Source organism: Oncorhynchus clarkii, chromosome 5 (assembly GCF_045791955.1).
Source record: "Oncorhynchus clarkii lewisi isolate Uvic-CL-2024 chromosome 5, UVic_Ocla_1.0, whole genome shotgun sequence".
In the NCBI taxonomy this organism is placed as follows: Eukaryota; Metazoa; Chordata; class Actinopteri; order Salmoniformes; family Salmonidae; genus Oncorhynchus; species Oncorhynchus clarkii.
The window spans coordinates 92,374,695-92,399,521 of NC_092151.1; the positions used below are offsets into that span (position 1 = coordinate 92,374,695).

Here is a 24,827-nt window from a genome sequence, read left to right on the forward strand (position 1 = left end):
AAAGCCGCCTTGTGTCCCTCATCGTCGACTTCTATCACTAAATGAAGCATATAAATGACCTGAAAGCGCTTGGCTGCCGGATTTAATAAAATAAAATAAAGAACAATTATCCTCTTTTTCTCTGATCTAGCGCTGAAATGAGTCTCGGAGAGATAAGGCAGATTTAATTCATCTCTGTAAGCACCAGAGCTCTCTGTTGTGCTCGAATAAAAACGTCTAGAGGATGAGTTTAAAAGAGATTTAGGGCCTCTATAATTTCAAATCATAATTTCCCCTCTATTTGAGTTGTTTTGAGGCGGTGAATAACGCTCTGTGTGCGGAAACAGACAGAGACATTTCAACAGCTTGGGTAAAGCAGCGCGCGATGATCACAGTTTGATTAATTGCCATGAAGAGGTCATGAATTAACTTCTAATTGCGCACGCGCTGCATCTTTCCACTTTTACTAAATACGTTTCAGTTTATTATAAACTGACTTAGAGTCATGCTTAATTTTTTTACAATACAAAAAATATATATATATATATATATACAAACAGGTAATGTATAAATGTGAAGAAGATATTTGCCTAAATTAAGAGCTCTATTCAATCCGTATCGCGGAAATTCATTGTTACAGCCTGATTGAAATTTAAAGGCAATGTTCCCGTGTTAGCGGAACATGCATTATGATGTATTCACGGTAAACGCTGCAGATGTTGGCTCAATAGGAAATTACCTTTAAATTATCAGCACAACGTAATTGTTCCTTTTTTTCCAAGTCAAACAATTAAGGTAAACCTAAATATCACAGGCGAATTAAGTACCTGTGATTCACTCGAGTTATAGAATTGTTACAAGACCAAATACATCATAATACAGAAAAAAATACACATCATAGCCCTCTTTTATTTAAGTGCTCCTGAAAGTAATTATAATTGTCCAATTTCAAAGTTGAATATGCATGCTTAAGGGGGGCTTGATGTTAAACTTCATATTCGGTTCAATGAAGTATCACCCTCATTTACAGCGCCTGATAAGAGCTAAGACTGTCATAAAAATCTGAGGCTGCCCCCCCTATATTGAATTGCACCTTGGGCAATAGTGCAGAATCGTGAATCTTAACTTCTCCCAGCATATGTTCCTGGCAGATAAGTAAACAATCTGGATGTGAAATGAAAATGTTAATTAATGCAGTAATGTTATTACACCTCGGTGTGCAAAGCCTATTCCCTAGTCCTGCGACAATAGGCAGGAGTAGAATCCTATTTCCTAGCCCTGCGACAATAGGCAGGAGTAAAATCCTATTTCCTAGCCCTGCGACAATAGGCCAGAGTAGAATCCTATTTCCTAGCCCTGCGACAATAGGCAGGAGTAGAATCTTATTTCCTAGCCCTGCGACAATAGGCAGGAGTAGAATCCTATTTCCTAGCCCTGCGACAATAGGCCGGAGTAGAATCATATTTCCTATCCCTGCGACAACAGGCAGGAGTAGAATCCTATTTCCTATCCCTGCGACAATAGGCAGGAGTAGAATCTTATTTCCTAGCCCTGCGACAATAGGCAGGAGTATAATTCCTATCCTCGGTTTGCTTGGAGTCTCAGCCCAATTGTTTTGAAAGCTTGTTTCCTTTTGAGTCCAAATTACAACAATTGCTAAATGTCAGACACATTTTTCAATTAGAAACAAAATGCAACATCTTTGCTTCTGCCGCAAGTTTATATTCTATCAGACGTTTCAACGGTAATTGCAGCAGTTGGAGCTCTGTTTTGTCATAGCAAGTTGTTACATGTTTAGCTAGAACATGTAAAGCTGATGACACGATGTGTTTTGGCATCAAAAAGTGATCCTATTCTCTAATCTTTCTTTGAATTTCATATGGACTCCGAGAATAATGGAGGTGTGTAATGAAGCTAAATTAAATCACATCAGGGGTGAGTGAATGAAAAAGCCCTATGAATTTGGAGAACACACACACACACACGACGATGTTGCAACTGAGGATTGAGATTTGTTTGTTTATGTCAAATCAAAACATAACAAAACACTTTTTTACCCATAACAGCTAGCCTAATGTTAAAACATCGGGTACAGTGTAAAACAGTTTTAGGGCTAGGCCTAAATTAATGTGATGAATGTGACAGATCCGGAACATATCAGCGCTCTTGAGACTTGAGTCGTATTTATCCAAAAGTCCATTTAAATCTGTAGCCTATAATATTATCCCATAACGTATGTTCAACATTTTATCCTGTTGTTCTATTAAATGTGCGTTCTTTTATTTTTTTTTAAATGAAAAAGAACACCCTCTTGATGTGCTTTAGCAAGTCCGTCAAACAGGTCTGACGAGAGGAATCCCTGAAGGGAGGAGGCCTCTCCTCTCCGCTCAGTCGAACATCAAAGACTATTCTGTCGGTTCATTTCAGTGTCACTAAAGAGTACCTCAACACCTTTAACGCAGAGAACATGTTTGTAACCTGTTTAGAACGCAGGCACCGCACCTAAAACTGCAGAAGCTATTACATTGAAAGTTGAATAAAAAAAAACGTTTGACAGCTTGACAGCCACATACAAATACATCGGTCAGGATTTCAATAAGGAACACATTCTGACATACTAAAGGCATACGATAATATGTCAGGCTACTATCTCTGTAATTCTCAACAGGTAATATAACCTAGTAATTTGTGTATAGCTGCGATAATAACATCAGCCATAATGTTAGGGCTTTGGCTAGAGGCGGACTGAAATAGCCTACATGTTGAGCAACGCGTTTGGCAATATGAGCTTTGATGGCAACATATTAGCAACACTATTGGAAGTGACAGGCCAGTCAGTCCTAGTTAAAGCTATCCTACAACAGGATGAGCCAATACTGTCATGCTACTGCTATAGAACCCGATAGAGACTGACTATAGCCTGGTTGCTGCTATAGGACCCGATAGAGACTGATTATAGCCTGGTTACTGCTATAGAGCCCGATAGAGACTGATTATAGCCTGGTTACTACTATAGAACCCGATAGAGACTGATTATAGCCTGGTTACTGCTAAAGAGCACGATATAGACTTGTTACTGCAAGGCTGGTGATTTCACAAGGCCAAAATTAAATCACTGATTATTTCACAAAATATTTCAAACTTGAACCTAGCCCGCCTATTGGCCTCTGCTTGCTTTTATTTAGAAGCCTAATCATTTGCTTTGTTATTGTTGTTTTGTTGTTGTTATTATTTGATAGTGGTTTTCTTGTTGCAAAATATTGTCAATTGTATTGCTAAACAATACATTATTTATTAAGCGGTTTTAACTAAACGTATACATTTCAATTAACAGGCTATCCATAGTTTATGGTTTCTGTAACGCGGACTTGCCTTCTGTTTGCCTAAAGGTCTAGGCTACGTTTAATCGTTTATCGTTGAATTCTTCTATTGGTCCCTAAAGAGTAGGCCTAAACGCCACGCGTTGTCAGCACTATCTCACATCTCCTCATTCGTTCCAGATGGCCAGCTGCTACGCGCATGAAACGTCACCTCAATCAAACGACGCTGATTAGAGCGATAATGATCATTTGGAGAGTATGCTGAAGGTACGCTTTGTTTCCTCATCTGTTTTTGTTTTGCCGAATCTTCTATTTGCAGTAGGTATACTGTAGTGAAATCCATTGTAATTAATAATTTAAAAAATAATAAAAAATGACTCATACATGCACATTTACTGTCTTATTTGCTATGGCTCGCAGCCTGGGTGTAGGATAATACAATGTAATGATATAGGTCAAATGGCTAAACCACCATTTCAAAAAAAATAATTATATTGAGTTTGGTCAAATAACAAATTGAATATAGTATTAATATTCCACAATATTTTGATAAATATTATTCTTAAATGTGTTGTTGTCCTCTGATGCCTACCACATTGACACTTTGGGTTAACTCAATCAGACTGAGTTGTGCTGCACCTTCCAATGACATGCTACTGCAATATAACCATACAGGAATTTAATATTTTCTAAGACAGATTGTCCTTTATTCAAAAAGTCTTAGCTCGGCAGATGAACAAAGAACCGAGGTATCACCCTTCAAGATACATTTCCTTACCATAACATGACAGGTTTTACATTAAAAAATACAACATTAACTGCTTATAACTTCAAATAAGAAGTTATTCCTCAAAACAAAAAAAATGACGTGTGACTATTAGCACTGAACCACAGGAAAAATTGAAAATGAAACATTATTAAATTATAAGGATTTTTCATTTGTTATTTTAAATAGACTGTCTAGTTATGTGCCAGTTCGGTCCATAGAAACAATATAACCCGTATATTTATTAACTCAGAGGTCTTTAATTTTGACCCTATCATACCAGCTGAAATTCAGAGTGCCAAAATGCAACACATTATACAGGAAACAAGAAGGCTATCGTAAATTTGTGCAAGCCAAATTTGGAAAATAAGGTTATCATAATAATATCAATAATAATTAAAACAAAATTATCATAGCATCAAGATGTACATAATAAATAAAGTTAAAGGCCTCCTTTTCCGGTAGCCATTAATAAACGTTATAACATTTACAATAATTCTTACAGTTCACAGGGCACCTGCCGTACATAGTTCCGTCCCAGTTCCATGAGGTCAGGAACCAACGTCTTGTTCAGATCTCGTGAAAAGTTTTCGCCCGTTTTGCTCTTAAGTCCACGGGCCTTTATACTTGTCATTTCTCTTTTTTTGGGGGGGGGGGGGCGAACTGTTCTGTCCATATAACCTATACATGCATTGCTGTTCTCAAATTACTTGTTTAAACAGAAAGTCAGTCAGTCTGTCTGGCGCGTTACATAGCAGTGGCATGTGTTGATGAATATGGGTCTATCCCACTCTTGGTCATACCTGGAAAAAGTATGTAGGCAACCGGGGGCTGTAAACTCGACGCCGACCAGGCGGTACAGTTACAGGGAACCACGTACCCCGGGTTTGTGGGCGACGGGTGGGTGTGGGTGTGCTGGCTGGGGCAACCCAAACTGCCGAACGCGCCGTTCTGGTATCCCAACGAGCCGTAACCCAAACTGCTGGTGGTCATGGTGTGGGGCATCTCTGTCATTTTCTGGATAGCACTGGAGGTGAACTGGCTCGGGTCGAGGAACGAGTAAGGTACCGAGGTCGGGGGCATGAATGCCCTGACTTTCTCTGATGCGCTCAACAGAGAGTCCGAGGCTGAGAGTCCTTTCAAGTGATCCGTGTCCCCAAGGTAAGGCAAAGGGAACACATACCTGTCCTTCTTCAGTAGATTCTTGGGTTTGCGCCTGGGTCTGTATTTATAGTCTGGGTGTTCTTTCATGTGCTGTGCTCGTAGCCTCTTCGCTTCGTCGATGTAAGGACGCTTTTCGGATTCAGAGAGCAGCTTCCACTCCGCGCCAAGTCTTTTGCTGATTTCTGAGTTATGCATTTTGGGATTCTCTTGTGCCATTTTCCTCCTCTGGCCGCGGGACCAGACCATGAACGCATTCATTGGCCTCTTGATATGATCTACAGGCTTTGACATTTTTAAAGAGTGTGCCTTTTATCCCCAATTAAAAGTAAAGTGGAAAAAGTTCTAAAAACCAAACGAGGGGAAAAAAATATTCACCTGTCTTGCTGGCAGACACAGATCATGCCAGTTCTCGAATGCTTGAGACGAAGTCGGAAAACAGCATCAATAAAAATCCACACTGTCCAATTTCTCCGGAGTTAAGAAATCGTTCGCTAAGTCCAGCTATGTATACTTTCTTTTTCAAAAAACCGTGCTAGGCTATAAGGTGGAAAACAGCAACACGCATGAAAATCCACCGAGGTGAAAGCAAAGTTCCGCGGTCGAAGAGTCATAAAGTGTTGTGTTTTTTCTTAGAGATTTCCCGCCCTGCAAAGCACCTGGTTTGGAAATGAGGGGAAGCGCGTGAATGAGAGCCAAAAGCGGTGAAGTTCAAAGGCTGGGCTGGTTTGGTCTGCACGCAGCTGACATAATCACAGGGCGTTCACTCGCCAACCTGAGCACCCAATCAGCACACAGACACCGGCATAATACCTTTACGAAAATATGTATATTGCTACATAAACAAAGATTGGGGAGGGAAAAGGGGGATACTCTTTCCCTCCCAGAATCCATTTAGTTGAAACGTTACAAACATACACCTTCAACCTTTTCGCAATAAAACCTGACTCCCGTTAATCCGAACGAATGAAGTAAGGGAGCATGTTATGCTACAGCAGGATGGCTTGCAAATTAAGTAGGTTATTATTTTATTTTTTTTACAGCTAAAACCTTGAAAGGAGTAATATGGATGTAGGCATTTTATTCAATAGATTTCATATCACTGGTAAAACACAGTGGTGTCTTTATTCAGTTTAAGTGTGTTGATTTTAAATATTGTCCATACTATGAAAATCATGTACAAAGGTGAATATAATTTCATGTGGCCCAATATCATTTTTATCACTTTTATCAATACGAGGTTAGGTTTTGTATGATTGAGTGTGTGCGTGTGCGTGTGCGTGTGTGTGTGTGTGTGGGGGGGGGGGGGGGGTGGATAGAGTTGGATTATTATTTATTAAATCAATACATTTATCTGAAACAGTATTCTACAAATTTAAACAAACACAAACTAATCATTTTCAAAAAAAAACAACATAGAGTACACAAGTACTCCCCTGTAGATGTGTTCCTGTTCCGTGTTAGTAGACAGACGTACAATATCCTCAGGCCAATATTTATTAAACGGAACGATTGTCCAACGATCCCATGGGAGCCTGATTGGAGCTGTTTAGTCGCTGTATAATATCATAGCAAAGCGGCCACACAATAACGTCTACATGTACCATTTATTTATAGTTAGAAATTATTCAAGCTAGCCCACTGCAGCTGATGCACCAATAACACATACTGCATACATACCCTAAAATGTCTGAATGTGATTTTAATAAATTAAAGAAATGACATAGTCATTTTAGAAAACATTTAACATCTTAGTATACACACAATGTAAAACATTACTTGGTAATAATTATGCTTTATTTGATTCCAGGGAAATAGACTTCAAACATGGCTTGACATATTTTCCCTGCATGGGCTAGAATACAATTCATAACACTCAAAGCTATATATTATTATTTTTTTGTATTTATCCACCAAGCTAACACATTTAAAATGTTCACTGTTAAATTATGACTTGGTTAGTGTAGTGACATGCAGAGTGATTTTTTAACATGCAAATGATTCAGTCTGTTTATAAGGATCGCTGCTTTAAAATATCCCCCAGGCTAAACGAGTCTGATATATGACTTCTTCACTGGTGATTATTAAATGAAATGTTTGTGGCATTACCAGCCAGAGTGGCTCTCGCACAGCGCCACGACAATATTAGTATGAAGATAGGCTATCAAACAACAGATTTCTTTGAATTTATGTTAAATATTACATGGTGGGTTTTTTTTGTAACCTATAACTAAATACTTATAAAAATCTTATATTTAAACGTAAAATATGATTGGAAATATGATTTTAATAAATGTATGTTTTGCTAATCTATGTCAAAATGTTCAGTTCCATCAGCATAATCGTTTGAAATGAAGCCGTTTCAGAAAGTTTATTGAGCGGAGCTGAAATAAGTCGGTACATAAAGACGTAGGCAGGTAATTTCTCCAAAACGCACCAGAATACTTCCGTTTTTCTCAACGGTCACACTTTCTTTTTCTCCTCTACTGTCATCCTCGGCAGTGACGCTACCCGTCACATCAGTGGTGTCCGTCCGTCCGGGGAAGATCGATTGATCTCTCGCTCTGCTCTCTCTTTCTCGGCCATCTCAGCTTGACACATGCTGCTATTCTGTGTTGTCTCTCTCGCCAGACCAGTGTCAATACCTATAGGTGACGCACAAAGAATATAAAAAAACACCTACAAACGCACCCTACAAAATACTGGTAGGCCAAATTGTGAAATGAATGTAAAGTATTGTGTACTTGATAATGATGGCAGACTGGTGCGGTATCCATTTAGTGTTCACGTCCCATTGCCTATCTGCACCCTCCACTCCATTTCCATCTACTTTTCTCCCCGGCGCTCTGAGAGGAGAGCAGTGCATGAAGCTTGAAATCCGGGAGCACATCAAAGCGCTGTGAACATCAATTACACCGGGAATTAACAGACATTATTCGGGCATATATAACGTCCAATTTAAAAGTGGAGACAATGTAATGTAGTCTTATATTGAGTAAGATATGTGAAATGACTGAAATCAGTCACCACAGAAGTGTCAAGCGAGAGGGGCAAGCCTACAATAGCCTAAAGCATGGGAATATACCATATGAGGTTTTCCTTGTGTGTGATAAAGGTAAGCTCCCCTAAGGTAAAATATTCCTCTCCTGAACTGCATGCTTGAAAACTCACTGGCTACTAAGGCGCGTTCACGCACGCGTTGTTCTTGGGCTACTGTAAGATATTTCTTTATTACATTTCACAATTTCTAACCCCATAGTAAAGGAACGATTAATGAATCGTTGGGAAAAATACATCTTTGGGTTAAAATCTATGTGATATGTCTCACATTTCCCTGCTCAAATGTATCTAACAGCTGTGTGACGTCGCTTTCAGACTCCGTACTGAGTTGGTTCCAAACAAGATAATCTTAAAGACTGCATGAGATCTCATTCACCTATATGATATGCAAGGCCTACTTCAGTGTGTTAAGACTGTTTAAATGCTGTCGTATTCATCTGTTTAACCTTATTTCTGTGAAGCTTGGGGCTTCAGAAGCACTGCTAAATGTACAGATAAAACAAAGATGATGAGTGCATGCAAAAAAAAAAAATATTGGACAGGACGTTCATTCCATAAGCTTAACAAAAATAAAATACAAATGTTGTAAAAATATCTAACATTATTTATACATCTAGTTTAAAAAATAAAATAAAATACATGACTTTACTTTATAAAGAACTATTACTAGAAGTTTTTGTGTGCTGGCATTGAGGAGCTTCCTCCTTCCTTTCCGTGGGGTGTTGCTGTCAAGTCCAACCCCCAGCCTAGGCAACACACACACACACACACACACACACACACACACACACACACACACACACACACACACACACACACACACACGCACACGCACACGCACACGCACACGCACGCGCACGCACACGCACACGCACACGCACACACACACACACACACACACACACACACACACACACACACACACAAACATACTGAACTATAGAACCTAAGTTAGTCTAAGAAAAATATGTCCATCCACCTTCCATCATAATGTGAATGGGAAGCTAACAGACATACCGAGGCGCTGTTACCGAGGGATCCAGCGGAGTGCATTGAGGTAAGCTCCCCCACCGTAACTGTCCATGGTTCTGAAGCGTTAAGTGGCTTTCTTTGCTGTGGAAACTTGCGGCCCCCCTCAAAACTCCTAAAAACCCGGGTTGACATTTCAATGCCTTTTATTTTATTTACATCCTATTTAGTGCTGGTTCTTGGATGACAGACTGGTGGGAACCACAAGAGCCCATAAATTGTGGATAAAGTATCCAACTCCATATAACTTTATAATATGTAGAATGTTTTCTTAATCCAAAAATCACCCTTAAAGAGTACCCACAGGAAGTCTTGTGATAGTAAGATTTTTTTTAGAAGAAATGACAGAAGCTACTGTACAAAAAAAACCCTGCACAAATTTTAGCCCAAATACTTTATACAAAAAAAAAAAAATATCAAGGATGGTGGAAGAACATTGTAAGTCCATTTTGCAAAAGTGTCACTGTGTATTGCCTAGTAACTTCTTTGTCGTGAGATTTACTACCACATAGTGTCCATCTTAAAGCTGAGCTATAGCAGTTAGCTAGTAGTCATAGGCTAATAATGAAAGTATATATTTTGGCCAAAAGGAAAGCACATGAAAGCACACAACACACATTACAAATGTGATTGGTCCTCACCCAGTTAGCACATTTGGTTCCTTGGAAGTTGTGGGAAGGTATGTTTTTGGTTTCATATTGGTTGTGGGAACGAAGCCATGTATTCCCTGACCTGTAAAACTGAACGTTTTTTTAAACCTTCTGAGAACAAAAGTGACATTTTCACCTGTTCCGGGAACATTTATTTATAGGTTACAGAGGAGGTTCTGAAAATGTTTTACTCTTGTTCTTTGAAAGTTTTCCTGGGAGGTTTAATGAATGCTTGGAGAATGGAAATGACACGTTGTTTGGAGGTTTTTTGAACAACTTCCTTAAAGCTTTTACTGAATGTATCAACAAGACTTTTAATAACACTGCTAGCTTATTTTGGGTTAACTTCTCTGTATATTCAAATGTCCCCGATTTCAAAGGAAAGGCTCATTAAGGATCATTAAGATCAGGTGTGGCCAATTAGTGGGTGCAGCCAACACACCTGAACACACTTAACAATATAGAGGATAGAAAGAGTTTTGTTAAGGCTGAGCACAGAGGGTGTTTAAAAAAAATAAAAAAAACATTCTTAGAACATTCTCTAAATGTTACTTACGTTTTCTTGTGGTTTTTATGAAAAGTTTTCTTAACGTTCTGGGAACAATTTGTTGTTAGAGCGTTGGACTAGTAACCGGAAGGTTGCAAGTTCAAATCCCCGAGCTGACAAGGTACAAATCTGTCGCTCTGCCCCTGAACAAGGCAGTTAACCCACTGTTCCTAGGCCGTCATTGAAAATAAGAATGTGTTCTTAACTGACTTGCCTAGTTAAATAAAGGTAAAATAAAATAAATAAATACATTTGAGAACATGACTTTAAAAATAACCATGAGGAAACCTGTAGGAAATGTTATGCTGAAGTACTGAAATTCCCACAGAAGAACGTTGTTTCTTAAGGTTCTCTGAACTATTTGAGAACATTCCCAATGTTAAACCAGTGGGAGAACGTTCCTAGAACATTACCCAATTCTAAATGAACCGTAACCATATTTAATCTTTTAGAAAAGGTTTTGTTGAAGTAATAAAATACCAAGAAAATATAGTTTTTTTGGCCAAGTTCCTTAAATTTTCTGAGAATGTTCAAAAGCCAAACAACTGTCCTGCACCATATTGTGGGAAGTTGTGGGAAGGTTATATGCAAAATAACCATGGTTCTCAGAACGTTATATGCTTGCTGGGCAGTCTGAGAGACATTTACAATTAGTGTATTTCTGTAGAGCTTGCAGACTGTGAAAGCCAACAACAGTCTGGAAAATTTCAGTAAACTTTCTGATGTCCCACAAGCACACGGTTGAGGAGATGATCAGACCCCCAGCCTCCCATTCACACTGTCTACAGTACATGATTTATTCATCCCAAATTACACCTTATTCCCTATGGGCCCTGGTCAAAAGTAGTGCACTATAAAGGGAATATAGGGTGGCATTTGGAATGCACAGAGTCTATAGTACATACTGTATGTATGTACACCCTCCACCCTTTCGATACACACTTTCTGTATTTCCTGTATTTAAATGCTCTGTGTTTGTTCTGTCCAGAGCTGTTGGTTCCATCATTCTGTGTTTGTTCTGTCCAGAGCTGTTGGTTCCATCATTCTGTGTTTGTTCTGTCCAGAGCTGTTGGTTCCATCATTCTGTGTTTGTTCTGTCCAGAGCTGTTGGTTCCATCATTCTGTGTTTGTTCTGTCCAGAGCTGTTGGTTCCATCATTCTGTGTTTGTTCTGTCCAGAGCTGTTGGTTCCATCATTCTGTGTTTGTTCTGTCCAGAGCTGTTGGTTCCATCATTCTGTGTTTGTTCTGTCCAGGGCTGTTGGTTCCATCATTCTGTGTTTGTTCTGTCCAGGGCTGTTGGTTCCATCATTCTGTGTTTGTTCTGTCCAGAGCTGTTGGTTCCATCATTCTGTGTTTGTTCTGTCCAGGGCTGTTGGTTCCATCATTCTGTGTTTGTTCTGTCCAGGGCTGTTGGTTCCATCATTCTGTGTTTGTTCTGTCCAGGGCTGTTGTTTCCATCATTCTGTGTTTGTTCTGTCCAGGGCTGTTGGTTCCATCAGTCTGTGTTTGTTCTGTCCAGGGCTGTTGGTTCCATCAGTCTGTGTCTGTTCTGTCCAGGGCTGTTGGTTCCATCATTCTCTACTGAGGAAAATTGATTTTCTGTCAGCTGTCACAGCATCCACAATTCTGGAACTCCTACCAAAATACTATATATTAACCAAAATTATGTTTTTGGAAATGTCATTGGCCTCTACCGTACCATATGAGTCTTTTAGAACAGATGAGGTGATGAGAATGATACCCCCCCCCCTCCCCCACCGAAGACTTCTGTCCCAAATGACACCCTATTCCCAATCTAGTGCACTACTTTTGACCAGGGCCCATAGGGACTGTATAGGGAATAGGTTACCACTTGGGACGCATCCTAGGTCCCCATCACCAATCTAGGAAAGGGTTCCAGACATGGCACCTCAGTCCTTATGTATTGCCACTTGTGAGATCAACTCACGCTAGCTCATTTCTGAGTATCAATCAACGATAATCAATAAAAGGAGGAGTAATCATCAAAAGAGCAATGAGTGGTGTGGCCAGATATATCGCCAACCAGAGACAGGTAAAATAAAACCCACAATCCTCACGGTCAAATATTATTTTACAACATGATATTTCATTGAGGAGTGGAATACAAAACATCTTTCAAAGCTTTAGACTAAAAGCTTCAAATTCTATCTTGTGTGAAGACTGTAGATGGGCTGAAAGGGTAGACACTAGACTCACACGGTGAAGAACGATTGAATGAAATAAAACAGAGATGAAATTAAAAGAGGTTCAAGCCTTTCATTGGGATGATAATGAAAAGGATGGGGGTAATACTTCAGAGACCGGGAGGCCCACATCACACAATTATACAATACAATTAGGATTAGAGGGTCCAGGCGCAGATAACAGGAGATAGGGATAAATTATCACCAAAGAGAAAGATGTGACTCTGACTCTGACCTTCATTAAGAGAAAGACAGCCTCACTCAGAGCTGGCCCCCCTAACAGGGGAATCTAAGACTCAGAGTTAGGGCTGACCTCCCTAACAGGGGAATCTAAGTCTCAGAGTCAGGGCTGACCTACCTAACAGGGGAATCTAAGTCTCAGAGTCAGGGCTGACCTCCCTAACAGGGGAACCTAAGACTCAGAGTTAGGGCTGACCTCCCAACAGGGGAATCTAAGTCTCAGAGTCAGGGCTGACCTACCTAACAGGGGAATCTAAGTCTCAGAGTTAGGGCTGACCTACCTAACAGGGGAATCTAAGTCTCACAGTCAGGGCTGGCCTACCTAATGGGGTAATCTAAGTCTCAAGGCTAGCCTACCTTACAGGGGAATCTATAGACAGAGTCACTACTGGCTTACCTAACAGGGGAATCTAAGTCTCAGAGTTAGGGCTGACCTACCTAACAGGGGAATCTAAGTCTCACAGTCAGGGCTGGCCTACCTAATGGGGTAATCTAAGTCTCAGGGCTAGCCTACCTTACAGGGCAATCTATAGACAGAGTCACTAATGTGGGAATCGAAGGCTCAGATTCAGGGCTGAACTGCCTAACAGGGGTACCTATAGACAGAGTCAGGGCTGGCCTACCTAACAGGGGTACCTATAGACAGAGTAAGGGCTAGCCTACCTAACAGGGGTACCTATAGGCAGAGTCAATGCTGGACTACCCAACAGGGGTACCTATAGACAGAGTCAGGGCTGGCCTACCTACCAGGGGTAACTATAAACAGAGTCAAGGCTGGACTACCTAACAGGGGTACCTATAGACAGAGTCAGGGCTGGACTAACTAACAGGGGTACCTATAGACAGAGTCAGGGCTGGCCTACCTAACAGGGGTACCTATAGACAGAGTCAATGCTGGACTACCCAACAGGGGTACCTATAGACAGAGTCAGGGCTGGCCTACCTAACAGGGGTACCTATAGACAGAGTCAGGGCTGGCCTACCTAACATGTGTACCTATAGACAGAGTCAGGGCTGGCCTACCTAACAGGGGTACCTATAGGCAGAGTCAATGCTGGTCTACCCAACAGGGGTACCTATAGACAGAGTCAGAGCTGGCCTACCTAACAGGGGTACCTATAGACAGATTCAGGGCTGGCCTACCTAACAGGGGTACCTATAGACAGAGTCAATGCTGGGCTACCCAACAGGGGTACCTATAGACAGAGTCAGGGCTGGACTACCTAACAGGGGTACCTATAGACAGAGTCAGGGCTGGCCTACCTAACAGGGGTACCTATAGACAGAGTCAGGGCTGGCCTAACTAACAGGGGTACCTATAGACAGAGTCAGGGCTGGCCTACCTAACAGGGGTACCTATAGACAGAGTCAGGGCTGGCCTACCTAACAGGGGTACCTATAGACAGAGTCAGGGCTGGCCTGCCTAACAGGGGTACCTATAGACAGAGTCAGGGCTGGCCTACCTAACAGGGGTACCTATAGACAGAGTCAAGGCTGGACTACCTAACAGGGGTACCTATAGACAGAGTCAGGGCTGGCCTACCTAACAGGGGTACCTATAGACAGAGTCAGGGCTGGCCTACCTAACAGGGGTACCTATAGACAGAGTCAGGGCTGGCCTACCTAACAGGGGTAACTATAAACAGAGTCAAGGCTGGACTACCTAACAGGGGTACCTATAGACAGAGTCAGGGCTGGCCTACCTAACAAGGGTACCTAAGACAGAGTCAAGGCTGGACTACCTAACAGGGGTACCTATAGACAGAGTCAGGGCTGGACTAACTAACAGGGGTACCTATAGACAGAGTCAGGGCTGGCCTACCTAACAGGGGTACCTATAGACAGAGTCAATGCTGGACTACCCAACAGGGGTACCTATAGACAGAGTCAGGGCTGGCCTACCTAACAGGGGTACCTATAGACAGAGTCAGGGCTGGCCTACCTAACATGGGTACCTATAGACAGAGTCAGGGCTGGCCTACCTAACACGGGTACCTATAGGCAGAGTCAATGCTGGTCTACCCAACAGGGGTACCTATAGACAGAGTCAGAGCTGGCCTACCTAACAGGGGTACCTATAGACAGATTCAGGGCTGGACTACCTAACAGGGGTACCTATAGACAGAGTCAGGGCTGGTCTACCTAACAGGGCTACCTATAGACAGAGTCAGGGCTGGCCTACTTAACAGGGGTACCTATAGACAGAGTCAGGGCTGGCCTACCTAACAGGGGTACCTATAGACAGAGTCAAGGCTGGACTACCTAAGAGGGGTACCTATAGATAGAGTCGAGGCTGACCAATGTAACAGAAGAATTTCAGCTCCTCGCGGTACACTAGGACTACCAGATTTGATTTGCTGAAGTGTAACAAGAGCTCTTTTTTTTATGCTTTTGACAAATATACAGTAATATATATATACATATATATTTTTTTATTCTTATATTATACTAGAATGATATAATGTAGAGAGGAAATATGACACATTTTGTTGAAGAAACCAATAAAAAATGCCATGAGGTCCAAATTGTAATGATTCATAATGATAGTGATTAAAAAGTCTGTAGAGTACATGGCATCGTGTCTAAACAGTCCTCTCAACCGTTTCCTTACTCACTTCCTACAGGTCTGTTTGTTCTTTAGTGGTGCTGGGCCACAAGGAAACAGTGGAATACGGTGGTGAACCGTTAGAAGCCTAGTGCCGTACTCTATTTAAACACATCACAGCTGTGTGACTGATCAGGAAGACCGCCAACGTTCCTGTTGCCGTCTAACCTAAGGTCTTGTCCATTAACACCAACTTGTTTTACACCACAATATGATTATATATATATATATATATATATATATATATATATATATATATATATATACAGTGGGGCAAAAAAAGTATTTAGTCAGCCACCAATTGTGCAAGTTCTCCTACTTATAGAGATGAGAGAGGCCTGTAATTTTCATCATAGGTACACTTCAACTATGACAGACAAAATGAGAAAAAAAAATCCAATCCAAAGAACACCATACCTACTGTGAAGCATGGGGGTGGAAACATCATGCTTTGGGGCTGTTTTTCTGCAAAGGGACCAGGACGACTGATCCGTGTAAAGGAAAGAATGAATGGGGCCATGAATCATGAGATTTTTAGTGAAAACCTCCTTCCATCAGCAAGGGCATTGAAGATGAAACGTGGCTGGGACTTTCAGCATGACAATGATCCCAAACACACAACGAGGGAGTGACTTCGTAAGAAGCATTTCAAGGTCCTGGAATGGCCTAGCCAGTCTCCAAATCTCAACCCCATATAAAATCTTTGGAGGGAGTTGAAAGTCCGTGTTACCAAGCAACAGCCCCAAAACATCACTGCTCTAGAGGAGATCTGCATGGAGGAATGGGCCAAAATACCAGCAACAGTGTGTGAAAACCTTGTGAAGACTTACAGAAAACGTTTGACCTCTGTCATTGCCAACAAAGGGTGGATAACAAAGTATTGAGATAAACTTTTGTTATTGACCAAATACTTATTTTCCACCATAAATTGCAAAAAAAATCATAAAAAATCCTACTATGTGATTTTCTGGATTTTTTTTCTAATTTTGTCTGTCATTAGTTGAAGTGTACCTATGATGAAAATTACAGGCCTCTCTCATCTTTTTAAGTGGGAGAACTTGCACAATTGGTGGCTGACTAAATACTTTTTTGCCCCACTGTATATATATATATATATACATATAAACATAAACATAAAAATACATATATACAGTGTATAGCAATATAGCTACGATATGATGACATTCAGCTTCTTCTCTGTCTGTAGCAACCTTTCAGACGGTGGTCGATGTAGGAGAGTAGAGAGACCCTTAGTGGACTGGTGGAGCTGCTGCATGCCTGTTTGGCTGGCTGGCCTGTTCTCTCTGTCGTGCTGGCTGAGGCTGGATCATAGGTACAGTATGCACCAACATAAAGGGCAACGATGAAAGTGAGGCAATTAAAAGATCTGAAAGCTTTTGAAGGCAGATAAATTGATTTAGATGTGAAACTCAAATAAATAAACACTTTCCGGGTATCAGGAGTTGAATTAATTTTTTTCTCCCGAGAGATTCTGTTATAATATTGTGAGATATCAGTTTTCCTTTTCCCTTTACCACTTTTATATTGTCTCTCAATAGGACCCAGCAGTTCAAAAGACAGCTCCATTTCCTGTTGGAGCTGCGTTCAGAGACGCTTTTTCTAAACATTCTGCTTTTGAAATGTTTTGAGGTCTGTTTTTGTCGGGAGATGAAAAAAAAAAAAAAAAAAAAACGGGCGCTTTTCATTTCTTAAACCTTTCTTTATTTTACATGGTCTTTAAAAAAAAAATACATGTATGGATTTGTTATTCTTAAACCATAGTAGTGTTTCCCGTGTTCTCGTTGTACATACTGTGGACATTATTCATGCCGTTGACTGGACAGTCAATGACGACCACTGCTTTCAGCATTTCTGCAAGGATTGTTTTAAGGTTGGAGATATGGTTCTTCTGTTGCAGTCATGCTCAATGCTCTTGGTTGGTCACCAATCAACAAGATAATAAAAACATACAAATAAAACATGTTTATTTAATTTCATAATATACACCATTTAAAACAGCCAAACTCTGTTCACAACAGTATTCAGTTGGTAAGAGACAGACATTCAGTAAATACTAGGAATAGATTGTCTACCATCATCTCTGTGTTATCCAGACAGAAAAGAGAAATAGGCAAAATAACATTTCGATTTAAAGTATCTGAGCAAACCAGAAACCTTTCAATATATACATTCAAACAATACTTTAAAACCATTTAAAAAATAATACATATGAAAGTTGTGCTGGACTATGAGAGAGGAAGAATCTATCTTGTTAGACAGAGTATTTATCTGGTCAATATATTAGTGTATTATGTCTGTTTGTAACAGTGTGGTATATTTGAAAACGTGTTCGTATTATAAATGGTATTTTATTGTTTAAGGACTCTTGGAAGATTAGAGTCCAAATGGAATGGGGACTAAAAGATATCCTAATCAAATCTAAATCAAATCAGTAGACTGTGTTACTGTGTTACTGAGTTACTGTGTTACTGTGTTACTGTGTTACTGAGTTACTGTGTTACTGAGTTACTGTGTTACTGTGTTACTGTGTTACTGAGAATACTGTGTTACTGAGTTACTGTGTTACTGAGTTACTGTGTTACTGTGTTACTGTGTTACTGAGTTACTGTGTTACTGTGTTACTGTGTTACTGAGTTACTGTGTTACTGTGTTACTGTGTTACGTGGACCCTACTTGTCTTGTTAATACCCTCAGAAGCATGTCTCACTTGCTAGATGTCACCTGGGAGTGTGTTACACCTGGTAGGTGTCTCCTAGTATTATGCTACACCTGGTAGGTGTCTCCTGGTAGTATGTTACACCTGGTGTTATGTCACACGTGGTAGGTGTCTCCTGGTAGTATGTTACACCTGGTAGGTGTCTCCTGGTAGTATGTTACACCTGGTAGGTGTCTCCTGGTATTATGCTACACCTGGTAGGTGTCTCCTGGTAGTATGTTACACCTGGTAGGTGTCTCCTAGTATTATGCTACACCTGGTAGGTGTCTCTGGGTAGTATGTTACACCTGGTAGGTGTCTCCCAGTATTATGCTACACCTGGTAGGTGTCTCCTGGTATTATGTTACACCTGGTGTTATGTTACACCTGGTAGGTGTATCCTGGTATTATGTTGCCCATGGTAGGTGTCTCCTGGTATTATGTTACACCTGGTAAATGTCTCCTGGTAGTATGTTTCACCTGGTATTATGTCACACCTGGTAGGTGTCTCCTGGTAGTATGTTTCAGCTGGTAGGTGTCTCCTGGTATTATGTTGCCCCTGGTAGGTGTCTCCTGGTATTATGTTACACCTGGTAGGTGTCTCCTGGTATTATGTTGCCCCTGGTAGGTGTCTCCTGGTATTATGTTACACCTGATAGGTGTCTCCTAGTATTATGCTACACCTGGTAGGTGTCTCCTGGTAGTATGTTACACCTGGTGTTATGTCACACGTGGTAGGTGTCTCCTAGTATTATGTTACACCTGGTAGGTGTCTCCTGGTAGTATGTTACACCTGGTAGGTGTCTCCCGGTAGTATGTTACACCTGGTAGGTGTCTCCTGGTAGTATGTTACACCTGGTAGGTGTCTCCTGGTATTATGCTACACCTGGTAGGTGTCTCCTGGTAGTATGTTACACCTGGTGTTATGTTACACCTGGTAGGTGTATCCTGGTATTATTTTGCCCCTGGTAGGTGTCTCCAAGTATTATGTTACACCTGTTAGGTGTATCCTGGTATTATGTTGCCCCTGGTAGGTGTCTCCTAGTGTTATGTTACACCTGGTAGGTGTATCCTGGTGTTATGTCACACCTGGTAGGTATCTCCTAGTATTATGTTACACTTGGTAGGTGTCTCCTGGTAGTATGTTACACCTGGTAGGTGTCTCCTACTATTATGCTACACCTGGTAGGTGTCTCTGGGTAGTATGTTACACCTGGTAGGTGTCTTCTGGTAGTATGTTACACCTGGTAGGTGTCTCCTAGTATTATGCTACACCTGGTAGGTGTCTCCTGGTAGTATGTTTCACCTGGTAGGTGCCTCCTAGTATTATGCTACACCTGGTAGGTGTCTCCTGGTAGTATGTTTCACCTGGTAGGTGTCTCCTGGTAGTATGTTTCACCTGGTAGGTGTCTCCTGGTATTATGTTACATCTGGTAGGTGTCTCCTAGTATTATGCTACACCTGGTAGGTGTCTCTGGGTAGTATGTTACACCTGGTAGGTGTCTCCTGGTAGTATGTTACACCTGGTAGGTGTCTCCTAGTATTATGCTACACCTGGTAGGTGTCTCCTGGTAGTATGTTTCACCTGGTAGGTGTCTCCTGCTACTATGGTTTCAACAGTCTTATTGACAGGGAAAGAAAAAATTACCAAATTATCAGAACTCAGGATGGGCTGAGGCCTCTCTCTCTCTGGTCTACACCCAAGACCATCATTCAAAATCAATACCCATATCGCTCTCTTTCGCTTGACCCCCCCCCCCCCCCCCCCCACCTCCCGCCTCTGTCTTTCTACTCTCTCTCTCTCTTGAATCTAGGGTCCATTGTAGGCTGTCAAACAAAAGCTTTTTTTTATTATTATCACAGGCTCCTAATGTAACACCCCTACTACCTCCCTCCCTCCCCCTCTTGGCCACCAACTCCTTCCTCTTTTCTTTTCTCATTCATTTATTCCGCTGTGTGTGGAAATAGGCCGAGCAACAATTAATTTCAGAGTGAATTCAGTCCGGATCTATTACCCTCTCTGCCTTATAGTGCTCTAATGGAAATCTATTTCACTTCTCCATTGTGTCCAATATAATTTAATGCCCATTTTTTTTTTATTAATGGCCTGAAATAATTACGGAAGCCTTTTGTGATTCTTGAGTATGTTTCATTTAATTGTGTAATAAATGTCTAATCATGGTTTCAATCTGAAGCCATTATGGCATTAAAATTAACAATTATGCCACAAATGTCTTGGTGAATGCGTTGGGGTCTATAGAAATCGCTGCTGATAACAAGACACTATAAATCATTCATGAGAATTTCTTTTTTCGGAAGAAAGGAGATAGGAGGATGGGAGGGAGAGAAGAGAAGAGAGATAGGAGGATTGGGAGGGAGAGAAGAGAAGAACGTGGGGGAAGAAAAAAAGGAGAAGAAAGAGGGGAGAGTTGTTCTTTTCTTCCATTGAAAAAGCAGGGGATGGCCCAAAGATAGGGCATTTTAAAACTGTGTCGCCCTCTTCACTTCCTTTCTTCTCCGGTCTCTCTCTATCTCCCTTTAATTTGCCTTCCTCTTTATTTTTGAAGTGACAGATTTCACTTTGGGAATTCATTAACCGTAAAACTCGGACGATAAAATATCTATCAGCCTCTGTGGCCGGTTCCTTTTCTAAGCCGCGTGGCTGGCACCCCGTTTCGCCGTGCTGGGTGACCGAAGGCAATTAACGAGGCTTCGCTGTCAGCCCCCCCCCCCCCCCCCCCCACACACACACCCCGCTACTCTCTTTCTCTCTATGCCTCTCTCTTTCTTTCTCTGTCTACCTCCATGTCTCCCTCTCTTTCTCTCCATCTCTCTCCCTCCCTCTCTCTCTCTCCCTCCGACAGCCGCCCTCACAACCCATACACCAACGGGGAGCGTGCTCAACCTACCAGCAAGAATTGTTTTCTTAGTTGCCAAGTATCCACATTTCACGGTGTGGGAGAACTCCACCCGCCTCCAGAAAGCCTTGTGTCAGTTCCTCTGTGTCACTTCCAAGCTAATATTCTACAATTGGTTTTGGTGAATCTATTCTAATGGGCCGGCTGAAGGTTTTGGTGAATCTATTCTAATAGACCGGCTGAAGGTTTTGGTGAATCTATTCTAATGGGTCGGCTGAAGGTTTTGGTGAATCTATTCTAATGGGTCGGCTGAAGATTTTGGTGAATCTATTCTAATGGGTCGGCTGAAGGTTTTGGTGAATCTATTCTAATGGGTCGGCTGAAGATTTTGGTGAATCTATTCTAATGGGGCCTGCTGAAGGTTTTGGTGAATCTATTCTAATGGGCCGGCTGAAGATTTTGGTGAATCTATTCTAATGGGTCGGCTGAAGGATTTGGTGAATCTATTCTAATGGGTCGGCTGAAGGTTTTGGTGAATCTATTCTAATGGGCCGGCTGAAGGATTTGGTGAATCTATTCTAATGGACCGGGTCTTCTCTGTTCTCTATTACGGTACCATGTACTGTCTGTACCAGTTTAAATTTGTTCACACTTTCTTTTAGATTTAGTCTGGTCTTAGTCATTTTGACAAAAAATATCGTCTTCTTGGTCACATTTTTTTGTCATTTGAATTAGTGTAGTTATTGTCAAAATGATGAAAAGAGTGAGCCATTTTAGTCAAATAAATGGCCTTTTATTTTAGTCACATTTTAGTCACATCACATTTGTTTTGCCTCGTTCACCTACAGTAAACATTATTAATCACTGACTTCCATGTGCACAAACATACATAACCTGTAATAACAAGATATTGTTCTGCTTAACATCCTATTCTCTTCCCAACGGCAGAAATATGACAAACATATATATATACGAATATATAACCATTATCTGGCCATGTAAATTCCTAATTCGGAAAGTATTCAGACCCCTTCACCTTTTCCACATTTTGTTACATTACAGGCTTATTCTAAAATAGATTAAATAGATTATTTGTCCTTCTCCACAGAGGAACTCTGGATTTCTGTCAGAGTGACCATTGGGTTCTTGGGCACCTTCCTGACCAAGGCCCTTCTCCCCTGTTTGCTCAGTTTGGCCAGGATGCCATCTCGAGGAAGAGTCTTGGTGGTTCCAAACTTCTTCCAATTATGAATGATGGAGGCGACTGTGTTCTTGGGGACCTTCAAAGCCGCAGACATTTTTTGGTACCCTTCCCCAGATCTGTGTCTCGACACAATCCTGTCTCGGAGCTCCATGGACAATTCCTTTGACCTCAAGGCTTGGTTTTTGCTCTGACATGACTGTTAACGTTTTACCAAAGGTGGACACCAATCAAGTTTTATAAACATCTGAAGGATGATCAATGGAAACAGGATGTACCTGGGAGCTCAATTTGGAGTCTCATAGCAAATAGTTTGAATACTTATGTAAATAAGTTTTTTTTTTTATTTATAAATTTGCAAACATTCTAAAAACCTGTTTTTGTTTTGTCATTATGGGGTATTGTGTGTAGATTGATGAGGAATATGTTTTATTTAATACATTTTAGAATAAGGCTGTAACGTAACAAAATGTGGAAAAATTGTAGGGGTCTTATACTTTACGAATGGTAACATTACAAGCAGCCTACATTCAAAGAGAGAGAGAGAGAGAGAAAGAGAGAGACAGAGAGAGGGAGATGTAGAGAGAGGGAGAGAGAGAGAAAGAGAGAGAAAGAGAGACAGAGAGGTAGAGAGAGAGAAAGAGAGAGAGAGAGAGAGAGAGAGAGAGAGAGAGGTTGATAGAGAGAGAGAGAGAGAGAGAGAGGCACAATCACCAGATGATGTCACAAAGTATTTGTAAAGTAGTGTGGGTTGCACCTCCATCACTCGGTCGCGTCATGATGTCCAGAAATAGTGCGGGAGGTAATGACTGAATAGGAGGTAATGACTGAACAGGAGGTAAGGACTGAACAGGAGGTAATGACTGAACAGGAGATAATGACTGAACAGGAGATAATGACCGAACAGGAAATAATAAATGTTTCACCCAGTGATGTAGTCTAGTCGAGTCACTAAACTAAACTGGGTAAATAACCCCTGGGTAAATAACCCCTCTTGTCACTACACTGTATCTGACTGGGTAAATAACTCCTCTATATCTGACTGGGTAAATCGAGCACGGGACTCGGACTACAACCATTGGTGACTCAGACTTGAACAGGGGACTCCCCTGGGGATGGTTGAAGTCCGAGTCCCGTGCTCGATTTACCCAGTCAGATATAGAGGAGTTATTTACCCAGTCAGATATAGTGTAGTGACAAGAGGAGTTATAGAGGGGTTATTTACCCAGTCAGATATAGAGGAGTTATTATAGAGGAGTTATTTACCCAGTCAGATATATATATATATATATATTTTACCTTTATCTAGGCAAGTCAGTTAAGAACAAATTCTTATTTTCAATGACGGCCTAGGAACAGTGGGTTAACTGCCTGTTCAAGGGCAGAACGACAGATTTGTACTTTGGCAACTTGGGGGTTTGAACTTGCAACCTTCCGGTTACTAGTCCAACACTCTAACCACTAGGCTACCCTGCGCCCCAGAGGGCTAATTTACCCAGTCAAATATAGTGTAGTGACAAGAGGAGTTATTAACCCAGTCAGATATAGAGGAGTTATTAACCCAGTCAGATATAGAGAAGTTATTTACCCAGTTAGATATAGTGTAGTTATTAACCCAGTCAGATATAGAGGTTATTTACCCAGTCAGATATAGAGGGGTTATTTACCCAGTCAGATATAGAGGAGTTATTAACCCAGTCAGATATAGAGGAGTTATTAACCCAGTCAGATATAGAGGAGTTATTAACCCAGTCAGATATAGAGGAGTTATTAACCCAGTCAGATGTAGTGTAGTGACAAGAGGAGTTATTAACCCAGTCAGATATAGAGGAGTTATTAACCCAGTCAGATATAGAGGAGTTATTTACCCAGTCAGATATAGAGGAGTTATTAACCCAGTCAGATATAGTGTAGTGACAAGAGGAGTTATTTACCCAGTCAGATATAGAGGAGTTATTTACCCAGTCAGATATAGAGGAGATATTTACACAGTCAGATATAGAGGAGTTATTAACCCAGTCAGATATAGAGTAGTTATTAACCCAGTCAGATATAGAGGAGTTATTAACCCAGTCAGATATAGAGGAGTTATTAACCCTGTCAGATATAGTGTAGTGACAAGAGGAGTAATTTACCCAGTCAGATATAGAGGAGTTATTAACCCAGTCAGATATAGAGGAGCTATTCACCCAGTCAGATATAGAGGAGTTATTGACCCAGTCAGATATAGAGGAGTTGTTCACCCAGTCAGATATAGAGGAGTTATTGGCCCAGTCAGATATAGAGGAGTTATTAACCCAGTCAGATATAGAGGAGTTATTAACCCAGTCAGATATAGAGGAGTTATTGACCCAGTCTGATATAGTGTAGTTATTAACCCAGTCAGATATAGAGGGGTTATTTACCCAGTCAGATATAGAGGGGTTATTTACCCAGTCAGATATAGAGGAGTTATTAACCCAGTCAGAGGAGGTATTTACCCAGTCAGAT

General features: G+C 41.1%; 1 protein-coding gene across 1 annotated transcript; it reads right to left on the reverse strand.

Moving 5' to 3' along the window:
* Nucleotides 1-4,710: 4,710 nt before the first annotated feature.
* Nucleotides 4,711-5,895, reverse strand: LOC139410285 (SRY-box transcription factor 14). The gene has a single exon (XM_071155772.1). The coding sequence runs from the start codon at nucleotides 5,518-5,520 to the stop codon at nucleotides 4,813-4,815; it is 708 nt and encodes a 235-aa protein (XP_071011873.1). The 5' UTR covers nucleotides 5,521-5,895; the 3' UTR covers nucleotides 4,711-4,812.
* Between the last annotated feature and the right edge of the window lie 18,932 nt (nucleotides 5,896-24,827).

Bases quoted from the DNA above. Each gene is read 5' to 3' on its own strand.
- LOC139410285 (XM_071155772.1), bottom strand. From the start codon at position 5,520: ATGTCAAAGCCTGTAGATCATATCAAGAGGCCAATGAATGCGTTCATG.